General features: G+C 40.6%; 1 protein-coding gene across 1 annotated transcript; it reads right to left on the bottom strand.

The window, feature by feature from the left end:
* Positions 1 to 2,735: 2,735 nt before the first annotated feature.
* On the bottom strand, positions 2,736 to 11,007 carry LOC142656443 (protein spinster homolog 1-like). The gene is made up of 12 exons (XM_075831369.1): positions 10,619 to 11,007; positions 10,165 to 10,230; positions 9,417 to 9,553; positions 8,744 to 8,895; positions 8,500 to 8,569; positions 8,056 to 8,198; positions 7,817 to 7,969; positions 7,053 to 7,242; positions 6,511 to 6,576; positions 6,148 to 6,246; positions 5,608 to 5,779; positions 2,736 to 3,659 (listed from the first exon to the last, which is right to left on the bottom strand). The coding sequence occupies exons 1-12, from the start codon at positions 10,818 to 10,820 to the stop codon at positions 3,655 to 3,657; spliced, it is 1,455 nt and encodes a 484-aa protein (XP_075687484.1). The 5' UTR covers positions 10,821 to 11,007; the 3' UTR covers positions 2,736 to 3,654.
* Between the last annotated feature and the right edge of the window lie 1,064 nt (positions 11,008 to 12,071).

Here is a 12,071-nt window from a genome sequence, read left to right as displayed (position 1 = left end):
CGTACAATGTGATAGGTAAGTTATATGTGTTGTATAAGGGTCTGCTGTTTTGTTCAGGCAGTAAGCATTGAACCACATTTACACAGATGGTGCATATAAAGCTGTTGCCCCAAGAAATAATTTGGAGCAGCGTCGGACTGGGGTTCCTTGGTCCACCAGAGAAGATGATTCTAAGGGCCCACCCTCCATCTATAAAGAACATGCACATGTCCTCTGGTTCTCTGTTGGGCCAGTAGTCTTTGTTTTGTCACTGTATGAGAGAGATATAGTTTCTGAAACCAAGTAGGGTCTCTAAACTCTGTGTATGTCTGACAAGTCTGCTGAATATGGTGGAGTGGAAGGAAGTTATGTTTTTGAGGCTCTACCAAAGACTGGACTTGGTCATGTTCCGATGCTGGATTGTGGTCTATCAAATTGGCTAATGTTTTGTGAGATCATATGGTTCATAGATCATTTGGAGGACGTTTTATAGAAAGATTGAGCACCATATTTAACAGTAGGCACTGGAGGTCCAGTGTCTATGGAGAAGCCTTGGATTGGGGCAACTGCTGCGCCTAATAAGCTATAATATATTTCTTAACATTTCTTTTCTGTCTTTCCCACGCCTCCCTATGAGTTTCCTATTAGATCCAGCAGAAGGTTACTTGTCTGATCTGAGCAGTCAAAGTGTTATCTATTATAATAACTGTGGGCACCTCTAATAAAAGTCGAGGTGCCACATATGTGTCAATATTATATCATCATGAGACGAAGGAAAGATGACACATAAATGTAACTGTTCACGACCAAAAATGTATAAAAACATCTTTATTTCTTTATCAAGCTATGCAAAGACATTTAAATATAAATAGTTGCCATGAGTCCCCTCTAAATAAAGACGTACAATACTGGGAAAAATTTTAGGCAGTTGTAGAAAGATGCTGCAAAGTAAGGCTATGTTCACACGGAGTATTTTGGGGGAGGAATATCTGCCTCAAAGCTCCAAACGGAATTTTGAGGCAGATATTCCTCCCCCAAAATACTCCGTGTGAATAGCAATTATCGCGCCGTTTTTCGCCCGCGGCCATTGAGCGCCGCGGGCATAAAACACGCTTCTCCTGCCTCCCATTGAAGTCAATGGGAGGTCGGAGGCGGAAGCGCCCGAAGATAGGGCATGTCGCTTCTTTTTCCCGCGAGGCAGTTTTACTGCTCGCGGGAAAAAGACGCCGACGCCTCCCATTGAAATCAATGGGAGGCGTTCTCGGGCCGATTCTGCCGAGTTTTGCGACGCGGTTTCCGCGTCAAAAAACTCGGCAAAAGACCCCGTGTGAACATAGCCTAAGAATGCTGTTAAAAATATTTATGTATTTTTGATTCTTATTTATTATTTCTTTACATATTTTGTCTGACTGTCGTTTTTCTCTTTTTCTCTGTATTTGTATTGAAATATTGTTTATTTATTTATTTATTTGTTATAACATATCTTTTATGCACTGTATAGGATGTGTAGGTCATTCATCAACAACATGTACTCAGGTTTTGTCGGGTGAGCCTTCTTAAATTTATGTCCGTGATGGTGTTATGGCTTGGCATAAAGATTTGTCTTACTGACCAAGTCTTTGTGTTGATTCGTGCCGGCGCTGATATGTTTGGGCGTTGTCATGGTTATTCGCCTGTTGACAGTATATGCCGTCTGGTCACAAATGGGATTGAGGGGCGTGTCACGCTCCTCTCCTATGGGTGAACCACATTATATCGGCGTTAATGTGTGTGGGCGTTGTCATTGTTACTCGCCTACTGTCTGGATATTATTACGGTCACTTATTGGATTGAGGGGCGTGACCCGCTCCTTCCCGATGGGTGAACCGCATCATCCCCACGGCTGACACGCATCGTTGCGCGTCATTTTTTACGGCGCGGCGCTAGTTATGTCAGTGGGAGTAGTCTTCTCCTGCTGCACACCATTGGTCATTTATTTTCGGGCTCACAGTATTTAAACTTTGGCTGTCAATGTAGTAGCACATCTCCTGACGAAGGTTGCGAAACGCGCGTCGAGGTGCTGCTTGTTCAGGTGTAATACTTTTCCACTATGTCCTCTGCAGGTATAGTTGAATTTTACACTCATTGTAGTTGATATATTTTTGACTTAGTGCTCCATATCTTAATTATATCATCGTACTCTTGGTATTGGAGCGACCTGTCATTGCAGCATTATCTATATCAGGCCCCTGGTGTCCTGATGCTGCTACTGCATGTTGACACACATATGTGGTCTTTCATCCTTTCTTAAAGATACATGCTTTTGTGTATGAGGACTTTTCTATCTGATTATATTATATTTAATATTTTTTCATTATATTACACCTGGTATATTTTATGATATTTTAATTGTCTATAGTATATACTTGGGAGGGGGGTTAATTTTTGTATCTCTAATTTTGTATTTATGTGTAATAAAGTATTAATTATGATGAATAAAACTATTTTCATAAAATGATAGTGTATCAAGATTTCTCTTTGGTTTGATGGCTCTGTGTTCCATGTTTATTTTTTTGTATTAACAATGTGGCTTACGTATTTAAGGGAGAAGTAGCTGCTGCCTAGATTTCAATCCTGACTCTTTCTCTGATTGGATTTCATGACTTTCAGTAGCTTTTCCCTACATTTTTCTATTAATCCAGAACATGTGATATATCAGAAAGTTTAAGAGTACAGACAGTTTTCTATAGTATTTTGTTACTTATATAATAATACACTTTGTTTAGGTTTTGATGTTTTTATTAAAATAACATGACTACATTTTCCACATAAGGTTGGTATACATGAAGGAATTTAAGGTGTAACCAGGAGCAGTTAAAAACATGCTATTCTTAAAGTTCTTTTTTTCAACTAGAGATGGTCTGTAACTGCAGTCTCTTCTGTTGGTGCAATGTGGATGAAAGGTATTCCAGTTGAGTCATGTTGTTAGTTGCCATAAATCGTTGGTAGGTGGCACTAATCATGTCCGGGTTGGCACTGTGACTCAGCCGAGCCACAGGCAGAAACATTTGTCATTTTTTACACACAGTCTGGGGATCCAGATCTGTAGTACAAAGATTTGTCCAGTCCAGTTTGGCACTGTGACTCAGCCGAGACACAGGCACAGAAAAAAATCCTTTGAGGTGGACCTATGTTTGCTGGTATTCATGCAAATTCCTTGGGATGCTTTTCCGAGGAAGAGCTCAGTGGAAATTCCATATGAATGAGTCTGTGAGGTAGGTCTTGTTTTCTTCCTCAATGCAATCTTTGGAATTGCAGACACTCTAGGTCCAGTTCCCTCAATTATCGGTGTAGAATCTATAATGTTTAAACCACTGGATTCAGTAACAGGGTAGGTCATGGCAGCTTTGCATTCATGACTTCCACTGCCAACTATTGATTTCCTGTTGCAAGAATAGATGTTCTGTGTGGTGTTCTTGATTCTGCATGCACTGAAACTTTTAGTGATTGTTTGGAAACATTATAGTCATGTCTTGAGCAGCAGAGCCCTGCTGCTCATTACGGTGAAAGTCTGAGGAGCTCCAAAATGTGTTCACTTTATATTTGTCCTCGTGTGGAGATTAAGGACAGGGTTCTTTTGCTCTCAAGAACCAGTGCAGCCATGGACAAATCAATATAAAATGTCCAACCAAGACTTCATCCTGTTAAGATAAAAAAACATATAAGCCTGATTTTGCAGGAATACATTATCAGATAATTCTCATTTTATATTATTCTACTTCATACCACTAGATGGTCAATGAGTAGTTGAAAATTGTGAACTATCAAAGTCTCCCATGGGCTTCATTTATCAAAACTTTCTAAGCTAAAATCTGGCCTGACTGCCCATAGTAACCAATCAGAGATCAGATGTAATATCTTAAAGGCTATGGACATCTTTGCAGACTTTTGTTTATTGCTTTGTATTTTATTTACATAAAACATTTTCACAATTAGTTGTGTTTTGCAGCTTCTATGTCTTACAATACAAAACAAGCTGCTCTATGCCGATCAGTGCTCATTCCGTCAGACGAGCTAACTGTTGAGTCAGCCTCCAGCCCATCTCTCTGCTCTCCTGAACGCTAATCTAAGCTGACATTTTATTTGATTTAAGTTTAGTTTTATTTTCTTTCATTGTAAAGATGGCAGCTTAGATCAATGTTAGGAGAGCAGAGAAAGGGGTGTGAGACTGACCCGACAGTAAACTCATTTGACGGAATAATTACTGAATGGCAACCAGCAGCTTGTATTGTAAAACATATAAGCTGCAGAAGGCAAACTGTCTCAAATGTTTTTTTATAATTAAAACCAATTGTAAATGTATTTTATTTAATAAAATACATACAATGCAATGAAAGTAAAATGTCTGCAAAGGTGTCTATAGCCTTTAACCCATTCACTGCTAATGAGGTATATTAGAAGTCCTTGCAGAAAGGCACTTCAGTTGCCAAGACCATATCTGATACCCAATCTTTATCATTAAATCTGACTGCTTCTCTAGCAATACCCATTACAGGCTTTGGTCATAGCGATAACAATTATCACTAAGAAGGAATGTCTATACATTTCTGATCAATAGAAAATATTTTCATCTGTCAGAAAAGTAAAAACCACTGGAGTAGAACTGGAGTTTCTTAAAACATAAGTTTTACTGTTATTCCCTCTTAAAAATGAGTTGCACAATATTGACACATATATAATATACGTAGGAAGTAAATTTTTTCCTCCTTGTTACAAAACCATCAATAGCGTCGTCAGACGCCGTGAACAGGCGTTCACTCCAACAAGGGCAACACATGGGCCATGAATTTTCCTTGCCACTGCAGGGTTATTGAACGGCAGTTATAGCTCTAGTGGACTTAACACGGCTGAATGGCGAATCTTCCCTGATGAATTCGGGCCATAAAGAAACGCGTCGGGAGGAAAATATTGATCTCTAACATTGAAGAGAGGTTTCCCAGTGCTCTTGTTTTGAGGAGTCCAACCAAGTGCACCTGACAACAGAACGGGTAGGGGGGTATTTACCCGAGAGGCTCTATAATTATTTGCAAGATGACGATTGGGATAAATAAGATATAAAAGAAAAAAATGGAGCTTACATTTTGACAACCCTGAAAGTTTAAGGTATAAACGACTGAGTTTTTTTTCAATTCTACATCTCCTAAGCTTGGATGATACATTGAATTGTGCTATTGAATGTTTTATAACAAGGAGGAAAAAATTTACTTCCTACATATATTATATATGTGTCAATATTGTGCAACACATTTCTAAGAAGGAACAACAGTAAAAGTTATGTTTTAAGAAACTCCACTTCTACTCCAGTGGTTTTGTCTTTGATAATTGTGGAGCACTCTATCGAATCATAATCTTGGTGAAAGACTATAAAATTCACTATCTTTCTACCGTCTGTCAGAAAAGACAATTTCCCCCACTAACGATTACCATAAACCATGATTTTCAACACTAAAAAAATAAGTATTTGTTAACGCATTAGAATAGGATTAGGGATTTGTGATTATTTAACATTTAAATCCAAGGTTGAGCTGCACTTTAATTCTGCAGGACACATGAGTAGACGGTGGACATACACACAGACAGGGTAGATACCTTCAGACTCCATGTCTGCCCTCTTTCGGTCTTTCTCAAGAAAGAGGGCAGCTGCCAAGAACAATCCTCCTCCGATAGCGCTCACGAATACGCAGACCATGAGGGCATATTTCAGGCTGTTAAACATCAGCAGGTCGGATTCTGGCTTTCCTCTGCGGATGAGGTCAGATAGCTGAGGATAAGAAAATAACACATTGTTATGTAAGATGAATTATGGGAAATATCAGAATATGTGTAGATTTTCTCAGACAGCGGATGCTGGATATTAATGCAGAAATCCGGTGACAGCAGACTGTAGGTGGTGGTGAGTGACAGCTCCTCACTGAGGGTGCTGTATGGGCCATGTGTGTGCACTATATGGTGGCTATATCTTTACTGTCTGTTTGGTGGGGGTGTACTGTATTAGTGCTGTCTCCTTTGTGTGAAATGTATGTGCGTGGTAAGTTGTTCACAAAGGGTGTCATGCAGGCTAAGACTGGCCCCGACGGTAAAGAATTTTGTTTATATACCCTTTAGGACGATGATGTAACTAATACTTACCACTCCGATCAGAGAGGGGCTCCATGCATCACCCAGCAGGTGGGACACAATTATTTGTAGGGCCTCCGCTGTGGATCGTCTTCTGGGGGTCACCACACTCTAAAACAAGAGGACATTCTGAGTAGGCAGAAGGAAGTTACAGAACCTAATTCAACAATGGCAGCCAGACAAAGTGACGGAATATCTGCGCTACAATATCTGCAGACAGCGCAGTCTGTACTTGTAGTGTCCTCCGTCTCTTGTCTGGCAGTTATTGCAGAGTCAGTGGCATTTCATAAACTAGGCCGGAAAAAAGACAGCATGCGAAATAAATGTCATTTCAGCTGTAATAGAGAAACATCCTCGTGGTTTCTGATCACTTACCAGCAGGATGTCGTCCACAATGGCAAAATTCAGTGCCAGCAATAATGCCCCGATGGAGATGAAAATCTGAGGGGAGACAAAACATTCAGAAAAGACTAAATGGGGAATACGGGGAGGGGGCAGTACAATAAGTTACCTCTTATCCTGAACTCTTCTGCACAGGGTGGGTATTAAACCTGCGTATAGACCTTACACTGTATAATAATGTATATGTGTATGAATACGTGTGTGTCTATGTGTATGTATAGCAGTATATCTGTATGTGTATGATATCCACAGGTATACACTGTATGTATGTATGTATGTATGTATGTAAAGGTATACTGTATGTTTATATATGTCTGCCTAAAGATACAGTATGTGTTTGTAAAGCTGTATATCTGTGTGTGTATGGTATCCACAGCTATATACAGTATGATTGTATGTATAGGTGTATATGTATGTATATCTACAGGTATGTGTATGGATATTGTTTCTTCACCTTTTTAATATAATTAAAAGAAAGAACATCAATGACAGAAAGCTGTTCATCAGCCACTTACATAGGAGGCCACAAGGCTGAAACTTGCCAATAACAAAGCCAAGAGCAGGAAAGGGGCGCCACCCAGCATTCCGCACGCACAGACTAATGCGTCTGCCCGTGGGTTGATTTTCCTGAACCTCTTGCTTATCTCCACGCCAGCTCCAACTCCCACGATTCCGGTGATCACAGTGATCATGCCAAAAATCAGACTGCAAAGAAAGAGATTATAGAGGTCATCAAATGGATTCTCCACAATTGTATATAAATGATGATTAAAGGACCTGAGTATGACTACTGCTCCAACTATCTGCATGTATCTAAAGATTAAATCCATAAACTCTGTTCTCAGGCTGACAGGGCTCTCTATGGACCTATCCCAAATATCTTGTCAGTATAGAGCAGACAGCCACGTAGCAGTCTATATACACTATCAGGGTGAGGTTTTATATCACAGAATTGTTGAAGATTTTTTTGTGCGGTTTGGCAAATAAATATCCACAAGAATTTATTCACTGTAAATACACGTTGCGGAAATGTCGCACATTTTTACAGTGGATTTTACCCTTAGCAATGCAAAGGGTGAAATCTGTGGCACATACGCAGTAAAATCCACATTTAACACCCCATGTCTGAACCTACCCTGTAAATAGATGGCTGCCAGGAGCCCTGACCACTCACCGCGTAGCCGTGCCCAAAACTCAGGTAGAGAAAGGAAGAGTATGGACATAATGGCAGATAGCCGCCCTCACAACCTCCTGGCACACACAGTAAATAAGCGTTTACCTGTCATCAAATTGACATATTGCAGTCTGACATGGATCACTTCTGTATAGGATTACCCGGGCCCGCTTGTAGAAGGACAGAGCCCAGTGGGAGAGGGAGCCGGAAACAAATGTCACAGTTGTGAATCCCAGCATGGAAAGCATAAAGCTCGGGCTACAGAGAGAGAGAGAGAAATGTGAGTGACACAAGAGACACGGGGTAAAGCCAGCGACAACCATCACTACACAGAAAACACTCACTTTTTCAGCAGAGCTTTCACGTCGGTCGTCCAAGAATTGTTGTTTGGGTGTTTATAGCTTTTTTGTTCTGCGGCTCCTCTGGATGGTTCCTTCATAAAGAAGATAAGAAGCAGGACGGCTATAATCCCCAGACCTGGAATGATCTGTCCAGAAGAAGGAGGAGACAATGTATATTATATATATATATAGAAGTATTACAAATATGAAGTGACTGAAACCAGATAAAGGGGCAAAACCTAGAAATGACTAATAACAAAAGACAACACACGTCAGTGTCGATAAATGACGGTCTACAGCCTCCGGACTGATACTCATAGAGCTGGAACTTTCCCAAGTCCCTACTTATTGTTTATGGGTCCAGAAGATAATGGGAGCAATTCCAATAATAAGACAAAAAATGAAATAATAGTTTGCCTGCAGGAATCCTGCAATCCTCTCACTTACCCGCAGTGCCCAGTGCCAGTCACCACCAAGAGCGCTTGTCACTTTGGCCCCCATGATGTATCCAAGGCCACTTAATAGGCAAAAATGAAGAAGATTTATAGTTAAGAAAGGGCATAATCTCTGCACAAATATAACTATAGACATAGATATAAACAGTATAAACTTCTACACTCATTATATATATTAGACACTTTTTGTATCCAGTTAATAATTGTAAAATAATGTGTTTACACAGGACACTCACCAGCCTACGGGGATAGCAGTCCAAAAGATGGACAACATGCGGCTTCGCTGGTCTGCTACAAATAGGTCGGCGATGATGGAGGGGGCAATAGTGGAGTAACTTGCCGCACCGATCCCAACCAGTCCTCGCATGAGCAGGAACAGCCAGAAATACTGGGGAAAAGGAAAAAAAATCATAATTAATAACATCTTTAGTAAAGCTTTACCATTGGGACTTTAATATTGATGGCCTATTGTTAGGATAGACAATGGAAGAAATAGATCAAAACTGGTGCAGAGGAAAAATGAAGTATTTGCCCATGGAAACCAATCAGGTTGTTGCTTTTATTTTCCTTAAGATCTCTAGAAAAGTGAGAGGTGGAATCTGATTGGTTGCCATGGGCATCTACTCCACTTTTGCACCAGTTTTGATATATCTCCTCCAGGGAATGTATGATTGATGTGGGTCCGTGGCACTCCTGTGAGCGATGTGTCCCTTTCATTGTTTACACAGGCACATCGGCTTGTAGATAAGGGCGGCTGTGACTGGCACTGCAGCTTGTCCCATTCACTTCATTGGGTCGCTTGTTGTGGGTCCCGGAGGTCAGAGCCCCACAGATTGAGCATGGAAGAAGGATAGGTTATCAATGGGAATGTACCAGAAAACCCCTTTAATAATAAACTCAGGATGTTACCTTATCAGGAATAAATGAGCTGCCAAGGATGGAGGCTGACCAGAGGGTGATCCCAACACATAGCAGATATTTTCTATTCCAGTGATCACCCAAATATCCAAATACTGGAGCCACCAACATGAAGCTGCAGAGGAAGACTGAAAGGGAAGGGGGAGAGAAGAGGTGAAAGGAAGATACAACAGACATTTATGTATGGACAAACTATTAAAACCAAATTCCCCACTTTTTTTAAATTCCCACTCTCATTCATTAATGTAAAGCCTAACCCTTCAATTACTTTTGCAGTTTGATAAAACTTTTTGTAAATCTGTGTATATAGTAAAAACGATATAGTACATCTTAATGTCATATATTGGGTTATCACTGGAACCCATCAACAAGCAGGTAAATGCTGCTGATGGATGTTATTATGGCCTTATTATGGATTTGTCAGCCCAGTCACAGCAGAACACCATTATCCTAGGTTTTCATGTCCCGGTCATGTCGCAAAAACACTGCAAAATCGTGCTGTTTTGTGGCAATTTATGGCAATAAAACACATTTTGACCGCGACTTGTGTACCCAGCCTTATGTAGTGCAACCAACTGTCTTATTTCTTCACTAGAACCTGATGACATCACAACCTTGTGTCAGTCAGATCATGAGATTCCAGTGAATAGATTCGTCACCTTCTCTAGAATATTGGTTTAGTTCCCAAAATGGCGGATTCCAGGTGACTTACAAAACAAGATTTTATATTAATATTTACCTGCTTGCAGCAAACCAGATCCACTGTCTTTCAGATTAAATGATTTTTCTAAATATGGCAGCGCCCCTGTCAGATAAAAAGAGAGATGTCACTAGAAGCAATGCATGTATTTCCATCATATAGGTATAAGGCATATTAATGGAAGCGACCACTGGGACCCCCACCGATCTCTAGAATGGGCGTCAGCGCTATAGAATCTTAAGGCACTGGAGGCCGTTCTGGATATGGGAGCAATGGAGACGAGAAGCCGCCACCACTGACTTTACACAGTCCGCGCTGCTGCTAGATGCAAGAGAGCGAATACAAGTGATTTAGAAAAACAATTATAGCGTATTCTCCTGCGCACTCCTGCACTATAACCGTTTTTCTACTGAAAGTGGAGGTTCGCTATAAGTGCCTCCACAGCTACAGTACTGATAAACCCCAGAAATAAAATGAAGTACCCCACACCTACCAGTGACACTGAGCCGATCCATGTAGGATAGCAGATTTATATAGAACAGAATCCCTACAATAACGATGGATCGTGTGTAGGAGATTCCAGTACGGTCATGCACGTCCTCTGCTCTGGGGCTTTCGCCATCGTCTTTATCCATTTCACATGGAGGAGCCAAAAGGCCTTTCTCCACGTCCACGTTCTCATGGCGAGACGCCATGTTCACGGATTTTGAGACTGTAAACTCTGGAAATAAAAACAGAAAAGGGACATAATATGTAATCACTTTATATTACTATTAGGGTATATTCACATGCGGCAGATTTATTGCATAGATTTCTGTGACTGGCAATAAGTTCCATTCATCTTCATCAGCAAGCATATGGATTTCTGCAAGTCCCAGTCAGATGAATGGAAAAGTTGCACAAATTTTTGCACTAAATCTGCCGCGTGTGAATTCCCCCTTATAATTAATATCTCATTATTCAAGAAATTCTAATAGATAATATGGAATGTCAGGACCACAGACAAATATTAATAAATAATAATAATGTACTAATACAGCGTTCTATACAGATGAGCAAAACAGACAAATTGATCTCGGTATCGCTCGCCGCACTGGTTCTATGATGATTCTGATTTATTCCGTCTGATAGAAAAAAGCAGTACAAGCACTTTCAAGTATAAAATATGGCGCTCACTCAGAAATCACCACCATTTTTTAGGTCTCCTTTGGATCTATGGGCAGAACTTGTCTGGCTTATGGCATCTGATGGATGATGCTGAGATTTGTTTTACACAGATTGTATATAGAAACACCACAAGCTAAATACACGGCAGCGTACATAACCCCATAGACGAACATTAGCTGCACATTTAGTATCTTACTGCTCTGTCTTCCTGAACATTATAAAGGGGTTGTCTCATCAAAACCACTACTGTCCATATGTCCCAGGAGTCAGATCTTTAGTGATCAGGTGATCGCCGGATTACTGTCTTCAGAGAAGGGTTAACTTAATAAAACAATCCATTTAACTATGACCGTTTCATAATCCGGAATGTCTGTGATCTTTACTGTGGAATTATTGTTTAGAAGATAATTCTATATGTTATACAGGTGAGTCCCATTGATATATGTTCCTCCATGTATACGATGCCCACGACCATGCAGCAGAGCTCAGCGATCTGTGCCAATCAGCTGCTGTAGAATTAGATGTGCGGCTGGGGAGCAAGGTGTATAATAATCTGCAGGAAAAGTCTTATCACCCTTGTTAAATGTAATAAATGGAATAAGCTGGGTACTCACAAGTATTTTTCTCTCCACTAGGCGGCGCTCACAATCTCTGTCTCTTTTCTTACTCTCTCTGCGCACTCATCATGTGAACGGTGATAATCAAGGCCACGTCCATTCTATTCCTTTGTGACATCATCGCTTTGTTACATAGGAGTTGAGGCCACGTCCATTCTATTC

Source organism: Rhinoderma darwinii, chromosome 6 (genome assembly GCF_050947455.1).
Source record: "Rhinoderma darwinii isolate aRhiDar2 chromosome 6, aRhiDar2.hap1, whole genome shotgun sequence".
NCBI classification, from domain to species: Eukaryota; Metazoa; Chordata; class Amphibia; order Anura; family Rhinodermatidae; genus Rhinoderma; species Rhinoderma darwinii.
The sequence above is the reverse complement of the archived record's forward strand: the minus strand, read 5'-3'. Positions and strand labels throughout refer to the sequence as shown.

What these genes read in the sequence shown, in the direction of transcription:
- LOC142656443 (XM_075831369.1), bottom strand. Translation starts at nt 10,820, where the DNA reads ATGGCGTCTCGCCATGAGAACGTGGACGTGGAGAAAGGCCTTTTGGCT. An exon ending in ACTGGCACTGGGCACTGCGG is followed by an intron (nt 8,199 to 8,499) that starts GTAAGTGAGAGG and finishes TCTTCTGGACAG; the next exon opens with ATCATTCCAGGTCTGGGGAT. An exon ending in ATATGTCAATTTGATGACAG is followed by an intron (nt 7,243 to 7,816) that starts GTAAACGCTTAT and finishes CTTTCTTTGCAG; the next exon opens with TCTGATTTTTGGCATGATCA.